The sequence below is a fragment of the Scatophagus argus genome, chromosome 16 (genome assembly GCF_020382885.2).
Source record: "Scatophagus argus isolate fScaArg1 chromosome 16, fScaArg1.pri, whole genome shotgun sequence".
Lineage (NCBI taxonomy): Eukaryota > Metazoa > Chordata > Actinopteri > Scatophagidae > Scatophagus > Scatophagus argus.
The window spans coordinates 6,727,479-6,754,051 of record NC_058508.1 but is presented as its reverse complement, the minus strand read 5'-3'; the positions used below and the strand labels follow the sequence as shown (position 1 = coordinate 6,754,051).

At 42.7% G+C, this 26,573-nt stretch overlaps 1 protein-coding gene across 1 annotated transcript in view; it reads left to right on the top strand.

The window, feature by feature from the left end:
• LOC124073809 (glutamate receptor ionotropic, NMDA 2B) overlaps positions 1 to 26,573 on the top strand; it is a 116,315-nt gene that overhangs the window by 49,321 nt on the left and 40,421 nt on the right. The window contains exons 6-7 of the mRNA XM_046416325.1: positions 18,547 to 18,690; positions 19,399 to 19,669. Of these exons, the coding sequence (XP_046272281.1) occupies positions 18,547 to 18,690; positions 19,399 to 19,669 (415 nt within the window). The remainder of the gene's footprint in view (positions 1 to 18,546; positions 18,691 to 19,398; positions 19,670 to 26,573) is intronic.

Below are 26,573 nucleotides of genomic sequence, written 5' to 3'. Positions count from 1 at the left end.
GGAAGTGGCAGCAGGATGTGTGTTGAGTTGTGAGTTGAATGGGGAGGGAACAGAGCGCTGTGTGGGTGGATATGTGTGTGTGTGTGTGTGTGCTGTTGTGTTCGTATGCTTCTGATCTTGAGTGCTTGCATGTGTTTGTTAGTGTAGTAGGACATACAAATGCATGTAGGTGAGTGTTGTGTTTCTGTGCACATCTATGTGTGTGGGCCATACCAGCGGTGAGTGGCATTTCTCTTTCTGTTCCCCACTAATGGCATCCTTAGCAGGGCTGTTACGATGGAAACCACGTTGCCACGGAAACGCAGCATGTCTCTGTGAATTAGAAGTATTTCACTCCCACTCTCCACCTCTCTCTCTCTCTCTCTCTCTCTCACTTTCTGTCACACTCTCTCTGTCTCTCTCCCTCCCTCACGCTCTCTGTCCTCTTTCCCTATCCCTGTTGCTCTCTCTGTCTGTCTCTTCATCTCTGTTTCTCTTGTCCACCTGTCTCCCCCTAAACCTGACAGGGAAGCAGCTGACGCCTGAGGAGAGGTGTGCATGTATGTAAAAGAGTGAGGCACAGAGAGGGAGAGGGTGAGAGAGAGGGTGAAAATAGAAGTAGGAGTGGACTTTTTTTGGGGTGTGGTAAAAAACTCTTTGTGAGTGTAAAAGAAGGCGGGTAGAGGGACAAATGTGATGGTGGCTTTTCTGTTTGGAATATCATGAAATATGGATCCTGTGGCTGCCATTTGAGAGCAAGCGAAACTGGAAGGGGCTCACAAGGCTGAGCCAGGAGTTTTAAAATCCAGGAATCTTTACTAGTACTTAACCCCAGAGTGTAGGACTGCTTTCTGCTATATTATATCAAAATGGTTCTTTCTGGAGTGAAATTTAATTTGTATAGTATTAAAGGTGCCCAGTGGTGAAAAAAACCAACATAATGTTTACACTGAGTGTTCCTTCCCAGAATGCATTGTGTGCATCCTCAATGTTATCAACTCGTTGAGTGCATTTCCTTTGTCACAAACTGATTTTTAATATATTTTAAGCCATGCACTGTTCACATCCACACCTACTAGCTTGCTAACGCTTGCAGGAGGAGGAGGAATGTGTATCTCATAGCCTGCCTACTTGTACATTCTAATGGATGCACATGCAAACAAAACTGGGAGCTACTTGTAAAATCCTTCCTCCTTGTCGATGCAAACAGTGAACTCCACAGGGCATCTTTATGGTTTTCTTTAGTAGAAACACAGGGGCTAAGTCCAAACCATAACAAACCAGTGGGCAATGTCATACTCGAGTTAACAGAAGACAGACATTGAGAGAGCAGGGATAAAATATTCAAACAGAAAAGCTTGATTAGAGCAGAGTGTCAAGATAGAGAGAATTAAAGGAGACACAGAGTCTGAGTCCTGTTTCACATATGGAGGGAATATAAAATTGGGTGAGAAAAAAGAGAGAAAGACATGGGGAGAAACTGAGATAGAGAGAGAGAGAGAGAGAGAGAGAGATTGATTATGTTCTCCTAAGTGCTTTCGGCATTATTGGAACTGTACTGTCCTCCCAAACCAGGCAATTTGAATTAACATTGCAGGAGGAGTGATTTAGAGGGGAAAAAACGAGGGAGAGATAGCAGAAAAGAGTGAGAGAAGGAAATGGAGGGATGGCAGGAGGGTGAGGGGGGCGACGGAGTGGGCTGGCAGGGAGACAGAGAGGGAGAGTCAGGGTCTGGAGGGAGGACAGAGAGAGAGAGATAGAATAACTGGGTTCAAAAGTAGGACAGAGAGAGATGGCAAGAGACAAAGGGGAAAAGCGTGTGAGAGAGAAAGAGCATTCAGGGTTGAGAAGACTCGCAAGACGAGCCAAATTGAAAAAATCAACACGCTAAACTCTACTTTATAAATTCCAGCTGGGTGCTGTGCATAATAATCCATTTGGAGGATAATAACTTTAGAAATTCCGCTTTAAATATTCATTCTAAATGCTGAATTGTCAGAACAGAAATCCATTTGGGGAATAATAATAATCCAATCAGGAACAGGAGGAAAAGATAACACAGGAGGGTGAGAGACAGAGGCCTAACTTGAAAGAGAATGGACAGATGGGTTTGGATAAAGTTCAGATGAAAAGAGGAACAGTGTCGGGTGTATCAGCAGCCGAGACGGAAGCGAAGGACAGTTAAGGACACACAAGTAAAGAAGGTTGAGCGTGGGAAAAGAGGAGGAGTGTGTGTATGTGCACGGGGGTGCGTGTGTGTGCTGGGCATAACAACGTACAAAGAAGAGAGAGGCTGATAGAGGGAGTGAGATGGTAGAAAGGGAGAGGGATGTGAAGCGACAAAGCTGAAGGAACAAAATGTGTGTGGAGAGGAAAAAAAAAAAAGTCATCCAAACTCAAACAAGGTTTAGAGCATTTGTCTCTTGTCTCTGCTGCCTTCACTCCCTGCTCCCTCTGGCATCTGACTTTCCTTCCTCTTCACCCATTCCTGCTTCTCCTCTTGTTTCACCTGGCTCCTGACTGAAGAGGAGAGACCCCTGCCCTACTGACCGCACAGGCCAGTAAAGCAAACATCAAGTCACACTTTACGCTGCATATGGAGCAGATTACTCTGAGGGGAACAGGGTGGTGGCCTGATGGAATCAGAATGCCAGTGATGGAGCACCTGCCTCTTTAGACTAATGACAATCCTGGTCAGGTTATCATTTAATATCCCTGAGAAGAAAGAGGCAGAGGTGGAACCAGGACGCTTTGCATCAGACCAGGGATTTTTGAGGTTACGTTGGATTATAATTTTTCTCCAGGAACAAGAATTCCATTGATTTCCAGATAATCCCTGTGTTCCTTACTTCACATTTTACTTTTTTTAAATGTCACACGATCATGGCGTGTGCCAGATGTCCCAACATGTATTCTGGCAAACAAAGCGATTCTCTATTATCATTAACACATTAAAATCTGTAAAATGACACCTATTCCTTCATTAAAAATTCCAGACTTTATGAATATGCAAATATTTTAAGTGCTGGAAACGGAGAAGGAGAAGACGTCTCCTCCTTCACTGTAAAATCCACTCTCAGTGTTTGTGCGCTGGATGCTTCAAGTTTCCACATCACACTTGTGCAAGCTTAATATTGGCCTCCGAACTATTTATGATGTCACAAATAGGCTCCGCCTCTTAAAATCAGCTCCAGTGGTACAGACAAGACTTACGCTTTCATCAGTGAATGTACTACATTCAAAATCCTTAAAGTATTAAATACTTTACTTTAATACAGAAGTATTAAAAGAAAAATATACTTCAGGAATGAATAGTAAAAGTACTTGTTTTAATATATTATTTAATATATTTGTTAGACATGGCTAATGTTACAGAATTAGATTTTTAATATTCATGTGTCAAAGTAATCATCAAAGTAGTTGTTTGATGTGAATTACTAATCTGAAACTGATAATAAAAGCTAGCATAAAATAAAAATGCTCAAGTATATTGAAGATTCCTAAAAGATTTTCTTAACTAAGTACACCTAATTAAATGTACTTAGTTGTGTTCCAGTGTTCCACTGTTGTGGAACAGTGTAAACTCGTTTTCTATCCCATGCCTGTTTGTCTGTTTGTCTTTGTTCACCATGTCCCAGCTGGTCAGTTTCAGCTTTGTGAGATCCCTACGTAGATTTGCAGTTTTTCGGCCGGTGCACCTGCAGTTTGGACACAGATGTTTCGGTTGCTTTGAAGCTCTCCGAGTTGTCTCATCATGCTTTGAATACTCAGGTATCAAAGTGCAGATTGCCAGACCCTGTTTTACATCTGACAAATGCCGCTAATTGGCACTGAGTATAACATGACCTAACTTTGTAGCAGCGTATGTAAACATATTTTTTTGAATCTAGTTTTTCTTTCTTGTGTTCTTTGCACTACACTTTATGTCTCTATTTCTTATTTTAGAGATTGTGAAATTTTTAATTTAAGCAAAATTATGGAAGTTTACTGTTTGTAATCTGATTTGCGTTTAATATATGAGAAAGTGTGTACGACACAGGTTAATTTCCTAATTGAGGCGTTAATGAACTTATTTAATGACCCTATTAGCATACTGCAACTGGTTATGTTTAATAAAAGGGTGAATTTGCTGTGACAGTCGGGAAGTGGTTTGCGTGTTGGTTCTAATTATTCCCCCAGCAGAGTGTATTCAGTGTGTATGTATGTGAATGCATATGTTATTTCTGTTATTGTCACCTGCATTTACTGGACAGAAGCCCAGCTTACCTGTGCAGTAAATAGTGTTACTCCACTCTCCCTTAGCTGGTGATTGTGCTATATATTATGCCCGCTTTCCCGAGTTCATACCCTGGAAGAAGGTGCTCTCAGAGGCGAGGTAACTCATCACGCAAATTCACTTTAATGCAAAACACGCCGCCTTACAGTGCGGCACTGTACCTCCATTACCTGCTGTGGGATTTGTCTGCCTGACTGCCTGTCTCATCTAATTCATGTTGTAGCAGGCTCTGTGCGTGTTTTCAGTTCACACACGCTGTACCTGCAGTTCAGTTCTATGTGTTATCTTGGTAGTTTCACGCTTTATGTGAGAAACACAGTGCAATGTATATCCACAGTTCTAATCTCAGTGTACAGCATTTGTTTTATTGACTGGAATGAGCCTGCTGTGTTTGATAGCTTTATTCTTTTTTAGAAACAAACCCAGTGGTTAAGTTTTGTGTGTGTGTGTGTTTTCATGCACCACAGTGACTGTGTTCTGGAAGATATTTTTAGCATCTTTTCAAAATTAATAGATTTTAATTAAGGATTTAGATCCTTTAGAGGGAGAAAGATGGAGAATAGTGATGTGATGAAGCAAGCAGACATGTGAGAGCAGTAAAGTAATCTGAACAAGGTGAGAATAAAAACACAGCACACTGTGTGTATGTAGATATTTTTGGTTTCATCTGTTATCTCTGTGACATTAAGGATAGAACCATAGTCCAGTGTCTGTTTGTCCGAAAAATACTGATCATTAATTGCAACTGCACAGTAATAAGGCATTAGTGAGGTACACACATATCAGTGTGTGTGTGTGTGTGAGTCACCAGCTCAGGTTCCGGATGCAGGATTCAACTTCTGTTTAGTGACACAGCGTGCAGGGAGGCGAACAGAAAGTGGATATGACTGCCAAAAGCTGGCTTTAGTGCCACAGCTGGTGTGTTTGTGCGAGCGTGTGAGAGTTTTGAAAGTACACAGGTGCACATTAAGTGTATATGTGCATTTTCAAAATGCACATTTTGCGGCACCGAAGCCGTGCATACACATTCGTTTGTGTGTGCATGCGCAGCAGAGGCACAGCGAGGGAGAGGAAGAATAGCTCGCACCTCCACGCTGTGTATTCTGTGGCTGCTGTTGAAACCAACTGTCAGGCAGAGGGGAGAGAGGCAGGAGACAAGGGGGGAGGGGGGATGGGAGCAGGCTGACTAGGTGTGAAATCATAACCAGTGCTTATGGATGTAGAAAACCATACATCAGAGGTGGTTATGCGTATGAAATCACAGCCAAGAGGGTTAATCGTCCAGTAAAGGCTTTATAGGCAGCTTCAATTGCTTATAAACCCAGCTGTGCATCAGTGAAGTGCTTGGACTGATTATTTTTAACCATCATCATTCAGGATGATCAAACCCTCACCTTCAAAGTGACAGTACCAAAGAGCATAATTCCCTTCTTGACTCTTTCAAGAAAATCATTAGAATATAGTACATATGTGTCAGCATGTTGAAAAATAACTTGTAACTTTATCAAATATGTGAAATGCATAAAGAAACATAAGGACTAATAGTACAAAGAAACATGAAACTGAGTCTGAAAATCTAAAATTAGCAAAATGTCTCCTCTTACTTGGCTGTCAAAATTCACACTTTGCTCAATAAGCAAGAAATAAAATGGGTGAAAAAAAATGTATGAATCTCAGAAACCAGTTTTTCAGCCAGTCTTTCCTGTGTCCAACTGTCCTTCTCCCCTGTCTTCTCACCCTTGCGTGACAGACGGGCTATCTTTTTTTTCCAAGCCTTAAGCTCATGCGTTAATTCTACAGGTCTGATATTCTTATGTAGCCACTGTATCCACTTACTCCTGACACAGCCCATGACACAGCAGCGTGCTGAACCTCGTCTCTCTGCTCTCCTTATTGTCTCAGCCTGCTCCTTCCTTTCATTTCATCTGGTTCTTTGTAAATGCCGTGTCCAGCGGTGTGAAATCTGTTAATCGATCATGACACTGATTGTGGGCTGCTGTTGTAGGGCGACTGTGGCAACAGAGGGAGAGAGAAGAGCCAGGGGGATAGGTGACGACAGAGGGTTGGTGTTAAGTAGAGTGCACGTGAGTGAGAGTGTGCACGTGCAAAAGAGAGGGTGAGAGGAGAGAGTGAAACAAAAGAGGAGGAAGAGATGAAAGAGAGAGAGAGCACGTGGATGAGAGACAGGAAGAGAATAATGGATGGGCGGAGTGTGTGTGCTTGTGTCTGTGTATATATGTGTGTTTGTGAGTGTGTCGGGGTGGGAGGGTGAATGAAATATTCCTAATTGCCAGGCTGAAGGTTGCCGGTTGCTGGTTTAACAGCTTGATGACTCTAATGGGCCATTGTGTGCCATTTAGATATTGTTGTGGTTAAAAAGCTTTGGCAGCCACAAAGGATGCCTGTCACGGCAGCATGCAGAGGGATATGGAAGATGAGGCACACATGAGGCTTTGTGTGCGCACGCGTGTGTGTGTGTGTGTGTGTGCGTGTGTGTGTGAAGGATGAAAAGGATGTTACAGTTAGTTATTTTTACAACTGTATCTCCATATTGAATTTTTGCACAATTATATCCACAGGTGAATGCATGTGAGTTTTCACATAAATATGCTGAAAGACTGTATTACATCAACAAACATCAATGACAAAAAACAACAACTGTAATAATAGTAGTAATAATAATAATTATAACAATAATGATGATGATGATGAGAAGGTGAGAAACAGGTGCATACAGTATATATCCCAGTCTCTTCCAATCCACCCCCACATATACATCCAGTATATATGCATATACTTGTGCATGCTCCAAAGCACTCACAGTAATCTGCACATGTACTCACACATGCTGTACATCTATGCATGCACAGTGTCAGAAAAAGATCACCCAAATGTAATCCTTTTTGCTTGCATTTCAACATATGCGTGTCTGTGCGCATAAAAATGAGAAAGCACCTGTATAAAACACCTGTCAGCACAGAGCACAGAACATCAGGTATTGTTTCCAACACGTCTTCTTAGGTAGCGGCTTGTGTGGATGTATGCCTCAAATTCTTTGAAGAAGAGTTAATGAAACTAGAGTGTTGCAGTAGCTGCAAACAAGAAACAAGAGTAAGTACCCCAGTAATACTGGCTATCGCTCCTACCAACCCCCACCATCTGAAGTCACCTTGATATAGTGACTTTGAACAAATTAATGGAGGTGCCTCATGCCTTAAGCACCTGACATCTTTGAAAAGGAAGTTAACAGACAGACTAGAGAGCGACCAGATTTCTCAGGAGATATAGGAGATAGTAGCGTCCACATATCACCAGCATAAAGCATCAGCTTATGATTCACAGGGACAGTGTGTGTTCCTGGACAGTTGGCCTCCAATCTAAGTCATAGGAAGAGGTTCAAATGTAATTGCAAATATAGCAGGCTTAAAGAGGAAAGGACACTGCAGTGGCAAAAGAGGTAAAAAGTGAGAAGGAGCAGAGAAGGGCAGAAAAAAAATGTTAAAACTATTTAGTCCCATGAGGGCACAACATTTCCCTCTCTGGAACAAAGGGACTAGAATATCAGTCCATAAGTCAGGAGTTATATTTGAACTGATAAGGCAACTTCATGCCCTCTGCTCGGATTGGTTTTGCGCCACATTATCCTCCACACCCTGACCAACAGATGTGTCCACCAAAATAAAAAAATATGACTGACTTTGACTTTAATGGCATAATGAATGTCGACCTACAACTGATTAAAGATTGGACTGGGTAACAATAATAGAGAATTAATATAGGTAACAATTAAAGATAAGTGACAAAAAATGAGAAAATAGAAAGTAACATGGCCTCATCACATAATCCGGACCAACCCAAAAAAAAAAAAAAAAAAAAAAAGAAATGCTTCATTATCATGACTGCTTCACAGTAAAAGCCGCTGCTTGTTTTGGCACTTCTATGCTTTTAATGTGAAACAGTAACTTAATACACCTTTGATGTGTTATCAGTGAGATAAAACTACAAGGATTAGTGCTGGAATACATGCTGAATGGTTTCCTGTGAATCCATCACGGACTCCGCCACAAACAGGGAAATTTACTATAAACATAGGCTAATGGCAATAGCAATTTTTTTTCTGTAATAGCCTTTCAGTCTGTTGAAATGCAGAACAAAAACAACATCAAAAATGAGTTTGATTTCATAAAATGGATGTGTGAGAGGGTGTGGGGATGCAGAGTAAGTGAGAGACTCCTGGGATCAAGAATTGTACAGTCTGAAGTATTCATAAGTCCTGCGACAAGTTTTGACTCCATCTGTCCTAAAGCTAAACAACATCTCACATCTCTGGTACACGCATCTCTGGCTCTCTCTTGTCTTTGTTAAAGCTTCACTGGCTCCACTTTCTTTTAACAAGGACACACACACACTAACACACAGGTGTGCACAGACACACACAGACGCAGGTAACCACAAGCACACACCATGAAAGAATCCGATGGTGACATAATGAGGGAGTGTCTCTCCGCGTTAGCATCTTAAGAGACTGTGAAAACGAGGGAGGGCAGCATGCGGAGGAGAGGAGGGTTTTAAGTGCTTGTGCACGGCTTAACGCATCACAAACAGGGTTAGTTAGTCAGTGAGGGAAGACTGGAGCCAGTGAGGTGGGGGGAGAGGAGCATACAGATTGGCTTATTGTCTTAGCCCGTCTTCTAACATGTTTTGTTGTGGAGAAACCCCCCCCCCCCTTCACTGTCACGCCAATAAAGCAGATTTGAATTTTAATTTTCATCACAGCGAATGAAAGGAGTCTTCAGTAGAAAACAGCGATGGGGTGGTCTGTCTGAATGGGAGATGAGAGGACTGAGGTAAATGTGAGAGAGGGAACATGTGAACCTTTCCCATTTTTCGCTTCAACACATGTCTCCTAGTAATTTCTTATTCTCATCATTCCAGTGATAAAGAGCATTTGTTACATCTATCATCGAGCCGCTGCGGCGTCGACCTCTGCGCCCCGGCTTCTCAAGGCGTCGGAGAATGAGGACTTGAGGCTTATTCTACAGTGGCACTTGTTAAGTCACTGTGGATGAGAGCGCCTACTAAATGCCTGAAATGTAAATGTAAAATGCAGGGGAAGGGAAGAGCAGTGGACATAAAAGAGGAGGGAGATAGAGAGGGCAGTCTTTGCTTTGGGATGGATGGGACTGGAGAGGCGAGGTGAAGGAGGAGGAGGGGGGGACGGAGATAGAGAGGGTGGTCTTGCCGCTGACAGTGACTGAGAGCGAGCCTTTATCGTGTTGCCAGGAAAAGAACACAGAAGCACATATCAACTGTACTCTCACTCTATTTCCCTTTGCTCTCCACTCCCCTCTTGCACTCTCCTCCTCACCCCTCGCTTGCTCTCTTCCCTCTGAAGATCGGGCGGTTGCACGTTTCTATAGGCCCAGCCGAATATAGGATAAATGCTGACAGTGGCCCTGGGTTTGCTGCCGTAGCGTATACAGACGTATTCTAGATAAACTGTAAAATTGGGTGAGGTGAGTTGATGAAACCCTGGTGGTGGATTCATGCGAGATGACAATGTGTGTGTGTGTGTGTGTGTGTGTGTGTGTGTGTGAAGGAATTCAGTTTTCATAGTGTGAAGTGGCGAGAAACAGCCCCAGCATGATGATGGCTCTGGGCCTACAACTGACAGCACAACCCAGGTGCACCCTGGGATGTATGATAAATGCCGAGAGGGAAGGAGGAAGAGAGCAACAGAAAGACAGAGCAGAGAGGGAAACTCAGCCAGCGAGGATAAGTCGAGAAGGAGGGGAAAAGTTATAGAGGTTGTCAAAGAATAGAGAGGAGGAAAGAGGAAAGAAAGTGAGCAGGAAGGAGGAAGGGAGTGATGGAGGGAGAGAGGGAGATAATAAGGGGAGAGATGGAGAGCCGAGAGTTGAGGGCAAGCCGGAGCAAAAGATTGAAATCAGCAGATGTGACAGGAGTGGAATAGATAGCAGAGGACAGACGCAAAGAGTGGAGTGGGAATAAATGGATTAATAACATCCTTCATCTGGACCTTACTGTCCCCACTCCCTTCCTCCCTCCCTCCATGGCACTTCTCTCTGTCTCTCTTCCTTCCCATTCAACCTGCCGTCACCTTTCCACTCCTCCCCCCTGCTTGGAGCAAGAGGCAGGAAAAAAAAAGATGTTTGACTACAGCAGCGTGCTGACCTCCCTGACTCCCTAAACCACTTTACAGCTGCCTTGGGACACTCTGTGGTCCTCCTGAACCTCAGCGTCTTCACTGCCCCCACTTCCACTCTCAAACCAGTGACTCCCTCTTGACCGAAGAAGATCTTAAAACTCTATCAGAGTTGTTTAGCTGAAAACACTACAGCTGAAAAGCATCAAAATTAAACAATATGATATCATAAACTGAAACTCTGAAGTTTGACATGAATCTTTAAGTTGGTAAGGTCAATATTTTGCCCAGTCTTTTCTCTTTTGGGGGTGCTGTTTTGTGATTTAAGGTTAAATGTGTACATCTGTATTAGCACTGTGGGGCTTTATATGGCTTACAGGTTTTGATAGTTCTCTGCTTCATTGAGACAGTAACATGAATCTATTTGACAACCTGTTGCTTCATTTCAATATCTAAGCCGTTTTAGTGGTTGACAATATTGAAGAGTTCAGAAAGGCAGCAAATTTATTCTTTGAAAATTAACTGACTAGTCCAACTAAAATCTCAAGTGTTTCCCAGAATTCAGCCTTGAAGCTGTGACATGTGACCTGTATGAGTGTGTTCAGGTTTGGTAAGATGGAATTGACTGTTTGCTAAACCTCACTAACCTTAGTTATTCATGGTTGTTGCACTGCAGCTTGCAGTTATATTTTTTGTCAGCTGAAATGATGAATAGTTGGTAGATTTGGTAGAAAGTGACACTTGGTTACTCAGTGAATAAGGTGTCTTTCTGACTGGCCTTTAACTATGACCTTTGGTTTGTGTACACTATATCTAAAAGTATTGGGATGGGGCTAGCTCGGCTTAGTCCCTTACTTCCAGTGAAGGGAAATCGTAATGCTTCAGCTTACCAAGATATTTTGGACAATGCTATGCTTCCAACTTGGTGGTAACAGTTTTGGGAAGGTCCTGTATTCTAGCATGTCTGTGCTCCAGTGCACAAAAGCGTGTGTGGTGTGAGAGTGGCCCACACAGAGCCCTCATCTCAACCCCATCAAACACCTTTGGAATGAACTGGAACAGAGATTGTGTGCCAGACCTTTTCATCCTAGACCTGGCCTCATAAATGCTTTACTGTATGAATGGGTAAAATTTCCCAAAGAAACGCTCTCCAAAATCTTGTGGAAAGCCTTTCCAGAAGAGTGGAAGCTGTCGTAGCTGCAAAGCTGTTAGTGTATTTAGAATGCAATGTCATTAAAGTCCCTGTTGGTGTTGTTTTGTCCTCTGTGAGAGGTAAGCTAGATAGCCTGCCATCCTGATATCTGCAGTTCAAGTTATGGCAGATAAAACACATTACAAACACCTTTGAATTGTTTTTAAAGGGTAAAAAAAATGACATCAACCCTCAAACTCTTCATGCAGTCATAAATGTCCATAAATGTCACACACGTCCACAGTGTTTTCTCTTATGACTGAGCACAAGCAGGAGATGGCAGCCAGTCTGTGTTACTGCTTATTTAGAATTCCATGAGACGTAGTCATACATGAGTTAAACACTCACTTTCCACTTTATTATTTATTAGTTTATACAGCTATACATTTCCAGAGACAGATACAAAGCTATAAAAGCCAGAGAATTTGTAGACTCACCATTCCCTCCAGCTACTCAATTTAGTCTCTTTAGCCTAACTCCAGACACAGCGAGAAAAAACTATTACCATCCTACAAGGACCAGGGGACAAACAAGAGCAGCAGCAGGAAAAGCATCAGACTGCAGAGGCCCCTCGGTGGGTCGTCTGCTAAACTTAGAGCAGAAATGGGCCAGAGAGAAACAATTTGTGCGTTTGTGTGTCTGGGCCTGTGTCTTGCTGTTAAGTGGTATTGACTTCCATTCAGACACTGTCTGATTATGTCAAGATTTCAGACAAAAGATCCTCTCCAGCATTGTGTCCCTCACCCAGTTTAACTTACTACTTCCTGTTTCGTTTTGTTTTTCAGTCTTTTTTTCAGCTTTTTTTCCCTTTCATTTCCTCCCAAAATGGCGTATTGGCTGTGATAGCCGGTAGCAACATTGTGATCAAAATCATGTTGAGGCAAAATTAGGCAAATATTTTAATGAAGACCTGTGCTTTATTTAATTAAGGTTCAAAAAGTGCTTAAAATAAGGTCACTGTTAATTAGATGATGGTCTGACAAATGTGCAAGCTAATTAAGCTTGCATGTGCTTGATTAAAGATAAGTAGGCTTCCACGATAAGAAATGTGATGATGAGGCACGAGAAGAGCGAAGTACAAGGTAAAAGACATACACGAAGTGAGGGGAGGTTTAATTGAGGTAGCGATGATAAGTGTGTATGTGTGTGTGAAGCGACAGGGAGCGAACGAGGGACAGAGAGGAATGAGAGTGGAGGGCTTGTCATCAGTACGTAATTTCAGCACACACTGGTGATGGCGGCTTGTGCTCACAGGCTTTATCAGAAAAAATATACATATATATGTGTGTGTGTGTGTGTGTGAGTGTGTGTGAATGCCTGTGGCTGTGATGAGTTTATATCTCCAGCCCACTGTCTTTTAAATTCACTGTATTCAAGTGAAGGCCAGCTGTTGCCTCTTTCCTTCTGCCTCCCACTCCAGCTCTCTTTTTCCATCTTCTTTCCTTCTGTCTCTCTGTCTCTCTCTCTGGCTGGCTTCTCTCTCCATCAGGCAGTGTAGCAGCAGTCAATAGCGCACCCCCCCACCCCCTCACCCCCAACTCAAGTTCAAAGCAGCCTTTATAGGAAGGATGGAAATATGCATTGCCAAAAACCTCCCAGCAACAGACATCATCACCACTCTTTGGCTTTCTCCACCTTTCTATCTCAGTCTTTGTCTCTGCTGTCTTCGCCTCCTCGTTACTTCCTCACAAAGAGAGAAATATCAATATAAAGTATACAGACCACTTAAAAGTGCTTTAAAATCAAAGCAAATCAAGGCAAACCAGTGTTTTTATAAGGACTAATTAGGATATAAGTTCCTGTTCCACATTTTCTCACATTATTTGTGGTAGTGCTTATATTTCATGTCAGCATTTCATCACAGGTGATCACCCAGCATGTGAGGAAGAATCCAATCGGATCAAACCTGATGATCTTACAGTAACATGACACAGAGCTTTCGGGTTTGCCTCTTTTCGTGTGTTATCCTACTAGTCTTTATCAAAGGTCTTTACAGGTCCTAAAGGTTCTAATCCAAAACAGACTTGTGGAATACCTGAACTCACTGTGCATCAGTTAGCATTTATAAAATAGACAGCGACTATGTTACCCAATACGAACAGATCCAAGGATAATTAGACCTGATCCAAAATGCATTCGACCCAAACAAGCCCTAATAGAGAGAAAGCAGCACCACAGACTGCAGCACAACGCGTTATCAATTAACAAGCAGCAGTGGGATAGAAAAAAAGCAGCCATATCATCATAATGGCCTGAGAACTATTGTGAAGACAGAGAAAGTAATTTAAAATATAATTCATTTATATGCTTCACACACTAATTTGAAGAAATAATTGAAAGTGTCACATTCACCTGCAACAAACCACATTTGAACATAATGTAGCCAACCGGGAAATCAGATATTAATTTTCTAATATCTGTGAATCAAATTCCGAAAATACATTATTGGGTTTGTCTTTTGGGCGGCATGGTGGTGCAGTGGTTAGCACTGTCGCCTCATAGCAAGAGGGTTCCAGGTTCGAATCCCGGTCTGGGCCCTTCTATGTGGAGTTTGCTTGTTCTCCCTGTGCCTGCGTGGGTTTTCTCTGGGTACTCCAGCTTCCTCCCACAATACCAAAAACATACACATTAGGTTAACTGGCTGCTCTACATTGTCCCTAGGTGTGAGTGTGAGAGTGTGTGGTTGTCTGTCTTTGTGTGTTGGCCCTGCGATTGACTGGCGACCAGTCCAGGGTGTACCCCGCCTCTTGCACGTAGTCAGCTGGGATAGGCTCCAGCCCCCCTGCGACCCTGACAGATAAGCGGTATAGAAAATGGATATATGGATGGGTTTGTCTTTCGTTTTTTTCCATATCCGGTAATATTAGACTGCATTTGGGCCCTGTGCTCCTCTTATTCTGGATGGACTCGTGAGGACATGTGCGTTTATCCATCTGTGCAACACACTGAATAAGGATAACATTTATTTAAGTGAGAACACTAACTTCACCTCAAGATGTTAAAAACAGGCAGGAAAAAAAGGATCTGGCCCGGAGTGTATCAGCAACTAACACTCAAGTGAACTTTCATTAACTAAAAATACTTACTAATGATAAAAATAATTGTACTGCTTCTTTACTGGGGCAGTACAACCTTTAAATGTTGGCACTGTGTTTGACCACCTTGGCTCATGTTAGCTGGCCTTGTCCCAGCACACCACCAAACATGTTTTTTTGCACCTTGGCACAGAGTGTATTGTATTGTCATGTTTCCTTTGATTACATTTGAGCTCAGCACGCATAGAACGCAGCAAATATAAGAGTGCGTAAACCTGTTAAAGTGTGTCCCCATGTTCCCCCTTATCGGCTTTATGCGATCACTTTATGATACACTTAACAGTTTAACAATGTGTCTGGTGTTGTTTTACCGAGCCGTTATGTCTGTGTGTGCGTGTGTGTGTGTGTCTACAGCAACACGGCTGTATTATTCTGTGATTGCACTGTTGATTTGCCATTTTCTTCTTTGTGTTTGAGTGTGCCTTTCTATTTGAGGGTGGGTTTTTGAATGCAGCTCTGTGTTGTGTGTGTGTGTATATGTGTGTGAGGATGTCAGTGTCTGTGCTTAAAGCCATTCAGATTTGTGTGCATGTGTGTAGGTGTGTGTTTGTGCATATTCCAGAGCAAAATTGGAAGTGGGTCTATTTCTTTTGCAGTCACTGATGTGTCCCTGTGTGTGTAATTGAAATACCTGAGTTATTGACTCTCTCTTCCCCTCTAAGTCAAATAACTGCTCCAGGAGTGTGTGAGTGCACTCATTTGAAGGCTCTGGGGCAGAGCAGGCAACTCAGGCAGACCAGGGCCTATCAACCACAGCCTACACACACACACACAGAAACACACCTATGTAATAAAGAGACCTACAGAGTCCAAACAAATACGGACATGCAGGCACATGCAGACACAATTAGAGGACCAAACATGCACATAGGACATTGAGGGACAGTGATTCCCAATCGGTGTGCCGTGGCAGTTGTCGGCTCCACCCGATTGGCGCACTGGGCGGGCGGCGTGCAGTGGCGGGCGGAGCGGCCAACTGATCCAAACGTTTTTACCTGATGGCGTGCCGCGTGATCTTTCTACTGTAAAAGATGTGCCACAGCTCATAAAAAGGGGAAACACTGACGTAGACTTACACTTAGTTTGTGGAGGCTTAACCACCACCTAACCATAACAATAAACATTACTTGCCTGATCCTAACCTTAACCTATATTTGATGATTTATATTGTAGAGACTTGTGTTTTGTCCCCATAAGTAAGGTGGGTCCTCACAATATGACTGTATAAAGAGATTTTAGTCCTCACAGCTACAGGAATACACACACACACTTACTCACGCTCTTCCCATAGAGGCGGGAACACATGTGTCCCGTCTCTCTCTTCTTCTTTCTGACAGCAGCAGTCCTCAGTGGCTGAACAACTCAGGCTTAGCCTCCTCCTGCCTGAATGGCTGGCAGACACACACACACACACACACACACTCACACACCTCCGTTTGCCTGCTCCTTCACTGACTGCTGGCTTCCTGCCCTTCCACCGCTCACTCGCTCCATGCAGGATCACAGCCGTCTGCCAGTCTGCCCTCTTCCTCTCCATTCATCCTTTTGTCGCCACATTGTCCTGTGCCTGTGTCCCTCCTGAGGACTCAAATCTCAGCTACATCCTCTCTGCTTTTTGTACATCTCCATCTTTTAATCTCGCTTGCTTAATTCCTGTCTCTCCCTTTAGTTTCTCTCTGTTTTTCTCTTTCCTCTTATCTCTTCCCTCCTCTACGGTTTTATCTGCTCTTTTTCTATCTTTGGCTGTATCTCTCCATCTTTCTCTCTCTCCATCTCTCTCTCTCTCTCCCCTGTCTCCGCTGGCCATTCATCCTGCTGTATTGTGTGGTGTAGTGTATTGTTGTCTGTGTACAGTAGCCAGCACTGACGTAAGCCGTGGATCCACAGAGAAGACAGTGACCGGCTCAGAAGCGTATTCAAAGCCTTGCTGGCTGGCTTCCTGCGTCTGGCTGACTGACTTGCTGGCCTTGCTACCCCCTCTGGGAATTTTAATACTCACTAATCGATCACCTTGTGCCAAGAGAAGTGATAATGTGGCCAGACCCTAATTGTTGTTGCTGTAAATGAAGTGGTGTTTTGCAGCACTTCATTTTATTCAAGGTTTCTTATCATTTAACCCGCTTCTTCCAGTGATTTTTTTCATATCTCTCACCCTGCCTCTTCCCTGCTTCTGCGTCTGACTTGCTCTTCTTTTAACATGTCTTTTTCTCCAAGGCTAATAAAAATTCTGCAGACCTCTGGCACTCTGAATGAGTGTGTTGGGCAGTACATTAATACTGCTCTTAAGAAGAGAGCGATAGGGAGACCAAGCTAGAGGAAATGTGGGGGAAACAGGGGTGGTGGGGTGCTGTGTCGAGGATATAAGTGGGGGGGTGCGGGAGTGCGTGAATCTGGAAATTCAATTATAACTGTGCCCTGGCAGTAATTCCACTGTTAAAAATGGGATGCCAGCACAGGAGGAGAGATGGATAGAGATGGATGAAGAATGAGAGAGAAAGAGTCAGGGAAGGGATATAATAAAGTTGAAGAACAAATATATTCAAGTTGGTTGAGAAACGCGGGCACAACGTCAGTGTGTGCATCATAATTTCATGATTTTGAAACACGGTCTCTGCACTGAGCTTCAGCGTTGGATTCACTTGTTTTTTACCTTGCAGCAGGGGATGATAATGGCATGTTTTCAACCTCACGGGTGCAACACATTACGCTCATTATTTGAAAGAACGTTCGGCAAGTGTTTCACACGCGTATTGTGGCTCTCAACATGCCACCTCAATGGTATAGCCCTGATCTCATTAATACAGAAACAAGGTGACGGGTCAACCCATGTGCATCCCCTGGGAGGGGCAGGTTAGCCTTTGATGTTGAGTGAAGCACAGAGAGAGCCCTAAGAAGCCAGGGAGATTTCAACACCGTGCCTGCCTGCCTGTCCTGCCTGTCAGTGTCGACTCATTTTCCTCACGTACAGTCCACAGTCGAACACGAAACGCACAGGAACTCATTTTCATTCTTGTAATTTGCCACATTAGAAGCGTGAACATCCAACAGTATAAACACGCTACTGTACTTTGTGTACACAGGAGTTGGGCTCACAGACTGGCTCACCCATGCACAGTAACGAGCTCATGTCGCAGAACTGCAGAGTCTTGTCTAGACTCGCATTTCTCACCTCCTCCTCTTCTTCTGTCCCGCTCAATATTCCATTTTAACACCGGTGGCTTGACACAGACTTGGATATCAGTCTGTGAGCGAGGTTTATTGCAGTGTGTGTCTTTGTAAATGTACTGCTGTTTGGTTTGCTCTACGTTCTGTACCTCTCATATTTAGATATGGCCTCTTCAAAGGGAAGGGACTTAATTAGAGAATGTTTTATGTATCGCGTGTCCCGGGTAGCTGTGCGCCACTTTTATCAATTCCACTGTCTGACATCTTGCACCTTGCAGGTTACATTGCAAGTGCATTGTTCCAACACAGCTGTAATAAAACAAATTGATGAAAATGATCGATGAGATTAAGGACAGCAGCTTTGAGTCACCAGAATTTGTTCCAGCCACCCCCGTGTACAAACTCATTAAAAGAGTCATAAAGGCAACTAATGAAAATCATGACCGGTATCATTACAAGCCCACTGGTGTCCTCTCGCCTTTCCCCTCTGTGAGCGAGAGAATAAAGGCAGCTAAATTAATGTTCGCACCAATAATGTTACAAAACCACCACTGTTCTTTAAGTAGTATCTGTTCTCCTCTGTGTGTAAAGCCAAGTAAATTAAAGTTCAGGCCAATATTGTTACATAACCATTTACACTCTTTGTTCCTCTGTGTGCTTCTGTCATTTTCAGGATGACAACTCCATGTTCTTTCAGTTTGGCCCCTCTATCGAACAGCAGGCTTCGGTTATACTAAATATCATGGAAGAATATGACTGGTACATCTTCTCCATCGTCACCACGTACTACCCTGGTTACCAGGACTTTGTCACCAAGGTAAATGCGCTGAGCTGAGACACCATGCACAAATCATCAGGATGTAAATGCAGGACGACACAGAACAAAAGATGAATTAGCTTCCATATCTGATCATGGAGAAATATTGCAGCCCTTTACTGGGACATTTACTGTTTAAATAATAAATATTTGAAATTTTAATATATGATCGTGATTGGGGACAAGTTTGCAAAGCAGTCCATTTGAATTATTCTGAACGGAACTTTTCTAGTAATAGCAATTTAGAGAAATTGCATCAACCATTATCTAAGAGTAAAACAATGCCGCAGTGGTACTTAATGTAACATTATCCCCATACAATAATGTAAAAGTTACTGTGGGGCAAGGGCCAAATTAAAATGATAAAAAGGATATGGCTTTTGTACAAATGTATGAATAAAGTTTGACGATTCCTAGACAAATGTCCAAAGTTTGCTGTCTTGAGTAATGGACTAGAGCCTCAAGAAGTGTGCTAGATGATTTGTAAAACCCATATTTTTGTCCATCGTTCCTCTACCCCATGCCCCCGCCAAAAATAGAAATATGAACCATTCGGAGAATTGTTACACTCCTAGAAAATATTGGAATTAAATAGCTACAATACTCAGATGAAACAAGAACAAAACAAAATTCTTATTAAATTGCTGGAGAATCCCTGATAATTAAGCCAACTTGTGGATGAGCCTCTTCTTCCTCTGTCCCATCCAGATCCGTAGCACCATCGAGAACAGCTTTGTGGGCTGGGAACTGGAGGAAGTTTTACTGCTTGACATGTCTGTAGATGACGGAGATTCAAAGATCCAAAACCAGCTGAAAAAGCTCCAGAGCCCCGTCATTCTTCTGTACTGCACAAAAGAAGAGGCCAACACCATCTTCGAGGTCGCTCACTCTGTTGGGATCACTGGCTACGGCTACACGTGGATTGTGCCCTCGCTGGTAGCTGGAGACACTGTTGTAGTGCCTGCAGAGTTCCCCACAGGTAGGAAATCTGCCACAGTTCCACTGTAACACAAGTCCAGGAAGGTTGCATTAAGCAAGTCAGATCAAGTTTATTCTGTCACCTTATATGGAGTCTTTGGGTGCAATACTAACAGCACTCAGGGCTAGCTTGGAAACAACAATGTCTCTTTGCTGTTGTTTTACTTTCCTTCCTTATCACTTGTGATAATATTAGCCTGCTGAACTGTGGCCACAACATTTCCCTAAAAATGATGCAGTGCTGAAGTGTCTAACTTCATATGTATTAAGTCTAAAAGGCTTGTACCCTCATCTGAGAGGTGGAAAAATCTACTTGAAACCACAGAAAGAACACAGAGCACAGCACCATGTGGTGGTGCACAGCGCACAACTCAGTTATTGTTTGCTGCATTTTCTTATGTGCTGTAAAATGGTGTGAGGATTGGGAGATGGCAGAGGGATCGTTAGCCATGGGCCACATACTTGTTCCTCAGTGGAGACAAGTGCCACTGTAGGAGATGTGCCTGGCTTTTAAGGGGAATGGGAGATGACACTAATTGGTTTAATTCATGTTACACCCTCTCTCTCTCTCTCTCTCTCTCTCTCTCTCTTTCTCTCTCTCTCTCTCTACATACATATATATATATATATATATATATATATATATATATATATATATATGAGTAATTAAGAGACTAAATGCAACCCATTTGCACCTTGTGTCTAACTTTGTGTCCACATTATGTTCCACTTAACCAGCAAAAGAGAAACGGACACATCGTGCCTTTAAGGCATGAAATGTTATTTTCCACTTTTCAGGTAGCTATTTGGATTCTTCCTGCAAGACAAGAAACAAAACTGACCTTTCCTGATAAAAAGTGAAGGAGCGTTTCTCCCCCACTCTCCCCCCATAACACCACTGGAGGTCATTCTAACCTTTGAAGGCCAAATGTGGAACCAAACTGACATCTGAGTTAGGGTGCATTAACCAAACAACCTCCTCACGCAATCTGTCAGGCACACCTGTCAGACTGCTTCATGTAACTCCACTTTCAGTACTTGGGGGTGGACAGACACTTTTTGAAAGGCCAGCTCTCTGTGGGAATCAAAGCTTTAACTGTTAGTGATGTTGCCACCCTGATGGAACTTTCCACGACTTCAGTGTAATTTTACTCTCTGTGGGACAGTTAACCTTAGAGGCAGGTAGTAAATTACGTATGAAATTTGACGTATGAAGCTGGTAATTTGTTGGCGCATGGCTTGTTGATTTACATGGAACGAGAGATATTATGAAGTTGCCTCTCCTCAGCAGTTTCTGGGACATGGTTTCCAGGTGGAATCTGGGATTGTTGTGCCGTTCAAGTACCATAACTGAAAGTTTTTACCTGTGCTCCCTTATTGGCATCAGTGGATGATTTTCTCCATATGAGAGTCAGAAATGTGTTTGGGAGCTTGTTTATGTGTGCCAGTGAGTGTGTTTTGGGCCTTGTGTGTAAGATTTGTGTGCATTTGTTTGTGAAATGTGCGACTGGTAATTTGCATGAGAAAATAATGGTTGAGTGTAATCAAATGGGTTGTGTCTTTGTGCTTTGTGTGTATTTCACATGCTGGAGGACCAAGGTGTTTAGGTCAGGATGAACAAAACTATGGTTGTGTGTGTGTGTGTGTGTGTGTGTGTGTGTCTGTTTGTTTCAGTTTGTCTATTCCAAATTAGGGTTCCACTCTATAAACTTTTATATATATTCACCATACCAATTATGTAAACCACACAACATCTTCCCTCTTGATTTATGTTGCCCGAGAGTTGATCGTGACTAGCTCATGTACTGCCTGGATGATTACAAAGTAGAACTGGCGAGTGGCGGCGTTGATGGGCGCACACAAACCCCTTTCAGTTAACACTGACTTATCATGGGATTAATCGTATGGGACATAATGACAAATAGTGGCCAAAATGTCATCCCCTAATTTAATGTGTAATGTATGAATAGGATAGAGAATGTACCAAACATACAGGACAAAATGACAAGATTTTCTGTAAAAATTGGTGTCTTATTTATTTAAGGAAATATATTTATTGTAAGATGTGATGTTGTGTGGCAGCATGTACAGAAATCATATTAGAGTTTTCATGTTGATGTAAGTCGGTATGCAGATGGCTGAGCTTCTGCTCACAGTACTGCTGCTGCAGGATATGTGCCTGTCAGTGGTGTCCGCTGCCAGTAAGATGAACATAATGGTAGGATGTTATTTAACAGCTTCAGCAGTGAAAGTCTGTAAAACCTCCACTGAGCCTCACCTCCGTAATGAGCTGCTAAAGCATCTGAAAGATTACTGTTTTATTGCAGATGCGTTGATATCCTGAAAATACCACTTTTTGTCATGAGAAAGGATAGATTTTAACAGAACACTTGTCTGTATTAACCGAGGTGTCTATACCGCTGTACAAAAGCAAACATTCTGGCATGATGTTTGTACCTGTAGAACTCAATCATTCAAGCAAGCTTTATTTCTGAGCTTCAACTTAAAAGCCACATGAAACCTGTAGTGACAGTCAGCCCCACTAACTTCTGATCTAGCACAGTGCGAAACGACGCCATGGCACAGCATGTGACTGATGTTGTGGTTGTGTGTGCTCTGGGTGAATCCAGCAGTTCAGGGTTCAGTGGAAGGTGCGCGTTAGCTGTGGGCTGAATTTGCTTACTCGGCACACTTAATAATTTGCACCATGTGTGATGAAGAACTTGCAATTCTCATGGGTAATTCCACTGATGCCTTCCTTAAGTGGCGCTCTGGGGAACCATCCCTCCTCTTTCCTTCCTTTCCTTTCCTGGTTATTTCATGCTGTTGTTCCCTCGCCTCACTATTTCAGCCTCCTCTGACTCGTCTCCTAACTCTCTAATCCCTTCATTTTTTGTTTTATCTTCGTGTCTCTGCTGCTGTCTGACTTTTTCTCTCTGCTCATTCGGCCCCTCTTTTTCCTGCTCGTCGCTCTCAGCTCTCTCTTCTACTAACAGCTTTTCTGTCTGTATTCTTCCTGATCAGAGTTACACACCGCTGCTGCACAGACTGTGCTAACGTAACCACCCAATCTGACATCACTGATTTCCAAAAATACCCAGTGATACAGTGGTTCTTCTGTTACGTTCTCCAATCATTTCATCTGCTTGTGGATACTCAATGTCTGCAGTCTTTGTGATTTTCTTTGTATAAGCTTGTGTTTGTGACAGGGACACAGCTTGTGCCTTCAAACAGAGGCAGTAGCCAGTTTCCGGGGCAGAAGAAATGGGCTTTTCGGCTGCCACAGTGCTGCTCAGCTATAACACTGCCTGTTGACGTGTCTGTGTTGTGACATTTAAACATGTCCTGAGAGATGTATGAACATGTACGCAGCAGTTCCCAAGGTGCAGGAAAGAATACACAACACAGTGTGTGCACATGTGCAGCACACAACATGCTGCCAACACACGCACGCACAGATCTTCTCATGAAAGAATCTTCCCATAAAATATTAAAAGTGAAGTGTGCAAAAAGGAACAGGCGATGGGAGTGAGTGAGTGACTGTTGAGAAAGTGTCAACAGTTTGTGACATTAGATGTGATCCTGGAGGGCTGGAGCTGTCAGTGCTGAGGCCCCTTGAGGGAGGCAGGTTTCCAGGCTGCCTGTCTATTTCTGCCCACTGACATAGTAGTGGACTGGCTGACATGTGGTCATACTCTGTCAGATAGGCGCAGACCGACTGATGGACAAAGAGAGGGACATTATTAAAAGGCAGACGGAGAGACGGATAGCCAGATAAGCTGACCTGAAGGCAGTCCGTGCTTCACTGAGAGCTGTGTGACCTGAGATGTCCAGTGGTGTCCCGAACAGAAAGATCATTTATTGGCTATTTTAGAAGTCACAAGGGCACTTGACGCTGAGAGTTCAGATAACACCAAGCATGTGATTTAAAAGGTTTCCACATTAAATTGACCTTTCACTAAATCCACCCACCTTAGTTCATGCTGCTTCTACTGTCAAGCTTTAATGCTTTAACGCAGCGCTAATGCAGTTCACACTTATAACAGTGGCAACTTTGGTAACTGAAATACTCAATGAACTTCAGTCTCACACAGAAGTAGATAAGAGGAGCCTTCTCCTTTCTCATTCAGCTGTCGCTAGCTAACACGAGGCAATGTCCACACTAAATGTCAGTTCTGGTTTGGTTTATAGCCATATGGCATAATGCACTTATTGCAGCTTTGGCTAAATAAATGTGATGAAAATGCACCGTAATGTAATGTAACAGCCCCAGACTAGCCATCTGGAGAAATGTGGAGAATTCCTGGTTGCCTGGCAAGCTGATTGGCCCACAGTGTCAGACCAGTGTTAAAAAAGCAAAGTAAAATGGGTCAATCAAAGAGTAAACAACACAGGGCAGCTACAGCCCCTCAGAACTGTAGACGTCAGCTCCCCCGCCCGCTTTTAACCTGATGGGATCATCTCTGCCATCACACATGATTGGTTACCCCCCCCACACACACATCAACACAACATTCAGTCAGCATGCGTGGCCAAGCAGTGTGGCGAAAAACTGGACAGCACAGGAGAAAGAGAGAGAGAGAGAGAGAGAGAGAGAGAACTGAGAGGGAGAAAAGACAGGAAGGAAAGTGCTGTTAAAGTCTGTAAAATTACAGACATCTTCATGAACAAGGGACATGGTTGGCGATTAAAAAGGAAAAACATATTAGCACGGCTGACCTCAGCATGTCGTATTACAACTGCATTTCCCAAGTTGCTTCTGTGTTTAAAAAAAATAAAACAAAAAAACATAATTATTTTTTGCTGGAGATGTGTATGCATGGAAATGATCTGGAAAATAAAGAGAAAAGGCATACTCTTTTGTGTCAGGTGGGAGTATCTCCGGTAACTCTGAGGAAATGCCAGGTGCAAAACACTCCAGATGTGCACAAAAATGATTTGTGTGATTATTTATTTCTGTTCCCTTAATTATGAAAGTACATTTGGCTAAGGCCTGATACTGAATGGGCTCCGTCGTTTTCACTGTTTTCACTGTTTTCACACTTAAAGTAAAAGAAATATACGTATAAACAGCAAGCAGGAAAAAGATATTTCAACAAAGTGATTACAGTGTAGGTGGAGATTGGCTGGACTGACGATTCCAGGTCTGAATTATTGTCCCAGTCCACCTCTGAAGCGTGATGAATGGTTTCAAAGCTTACTATAGAAACATAGTTTTTATAAACTAGACAATCACGAGATGTATGCTTGATTGTTCAGATGTACAGGAGTATTACAAGCATATCAAACAGATTTGAAATTTGAATAGCAGTAATAAAAAGTTTGACTGGAGACTCCAGAGTGTAAAATTTCTAAAACCAAACTGAGTGCAAGATTTAGTCACTCCAAACTCTCAGCTGTCACACAGTAGATATTCCAAGCCAGAACAGATAATTTTCTAATGTAACCTGTAATCCAATAAAATGCAGTTGGCTAATGACATGTCCCACACCTTTGAAAATACTGGTCACTGCTGTAGATACTTAGTTACCAGGCATCCTAACATTTGCAACAAACATTGGAACATTCCTTGCATTTTTTTTTCATCTTTGTTTTTTGTTTTGGAGAGGTGATAATAATAGATGGTGATAATAAATAAAATAAAATAAACCTTCACTTTAACATGTGGAGGAATCCAAAACTTGACAGCTCAAGCTCAAGCAAGAAAAGAGCTCAGAGAGTGTAGACACACCGTTAGCCCACTATGGTTATGCACCAGCAGGTGAGGTAAATCTCCAAAGGCCACATGGGCAGGTAAATGTCTGTACAAAAATGGTCATGTAATTAAAAATCCTCTGAGAGTCTCTATCATGTTTCTATGTGCACACTACATCTGTCGAGTTCGATTCACACAGACAAGACTTCATGGTCGGTTCGTGTGTAGCTTGTAAATTCTGAAATTTACATCACTTTGTCTCACAATGCTGGACATCTAAGTCATGAAGTCACACCCAACATACATTTTGGCCTGTGAAAAATATTTTTGGTGAGTTAATTATATATATATTTTTAGACTCCTTGAGCTCAAGGATGGTCCGACCTGTGAGCTCCAACCTGATAAAATCCTGACAGCAGAGAACAAGAGAGCTAAATGACTGGAGATTAAAAAGAGATAAAGATTGCTCACTAGGCTCAGTGCTGGGCCGCATGCACCATGTGTCATCAATTAATGGTGTCAATTTGTCATGAGTTAATCATATTATCAATAATGGTGGTTTAATATCAGTGAAAGTCATTATCTAAATGTCAGCTGTGCTTTAATTGACACATAATAGCCTAAGTTTCATACTAAATTAACTCTTCTCATTGTGTTTCTTTGTGATTTTCTGTCTTTATTTTAGATAGATATTTTAGATTTTAGATTATATTTCAAAAAACTTACTAACAAACACAATGATAAAATTAGTCAGCTCCTCTAGGGCCCATACAGGTAAAACAGTATCATTCATGATGTGAATCTAAGCATGAACACCCTCAGCAAGCCTTTCCTGGAAAGGTGAAAGTAGAAAAAAAAATTCCCAAATTTTAAACTACCTGAAAATATCCACATATCACTTATCTACTGACTGCTCACAGGGATGGGCATCCTGGCAGACAACCGAATGGGCTGATGGGCGGTTGGAAGGGCACAGGGAGAGATGGGCATGGAGACCGCGTGAGAGAGAGAGACCTACAAATGAATGTTCATAAACAGACAGACTGTCAAAAGGGAACAGGGCTCACACGGACAGAAGGACAGATAAACAGGCGTACAGACATTGCAAAGGCCAACAAACAGAAACAGACAGTGCTTTAGACAGACAGATGGACAAACACAGCAAGGTGATAGACGCTTAGTCAGGCAGGATGGGAGTTCTGTTCATCTG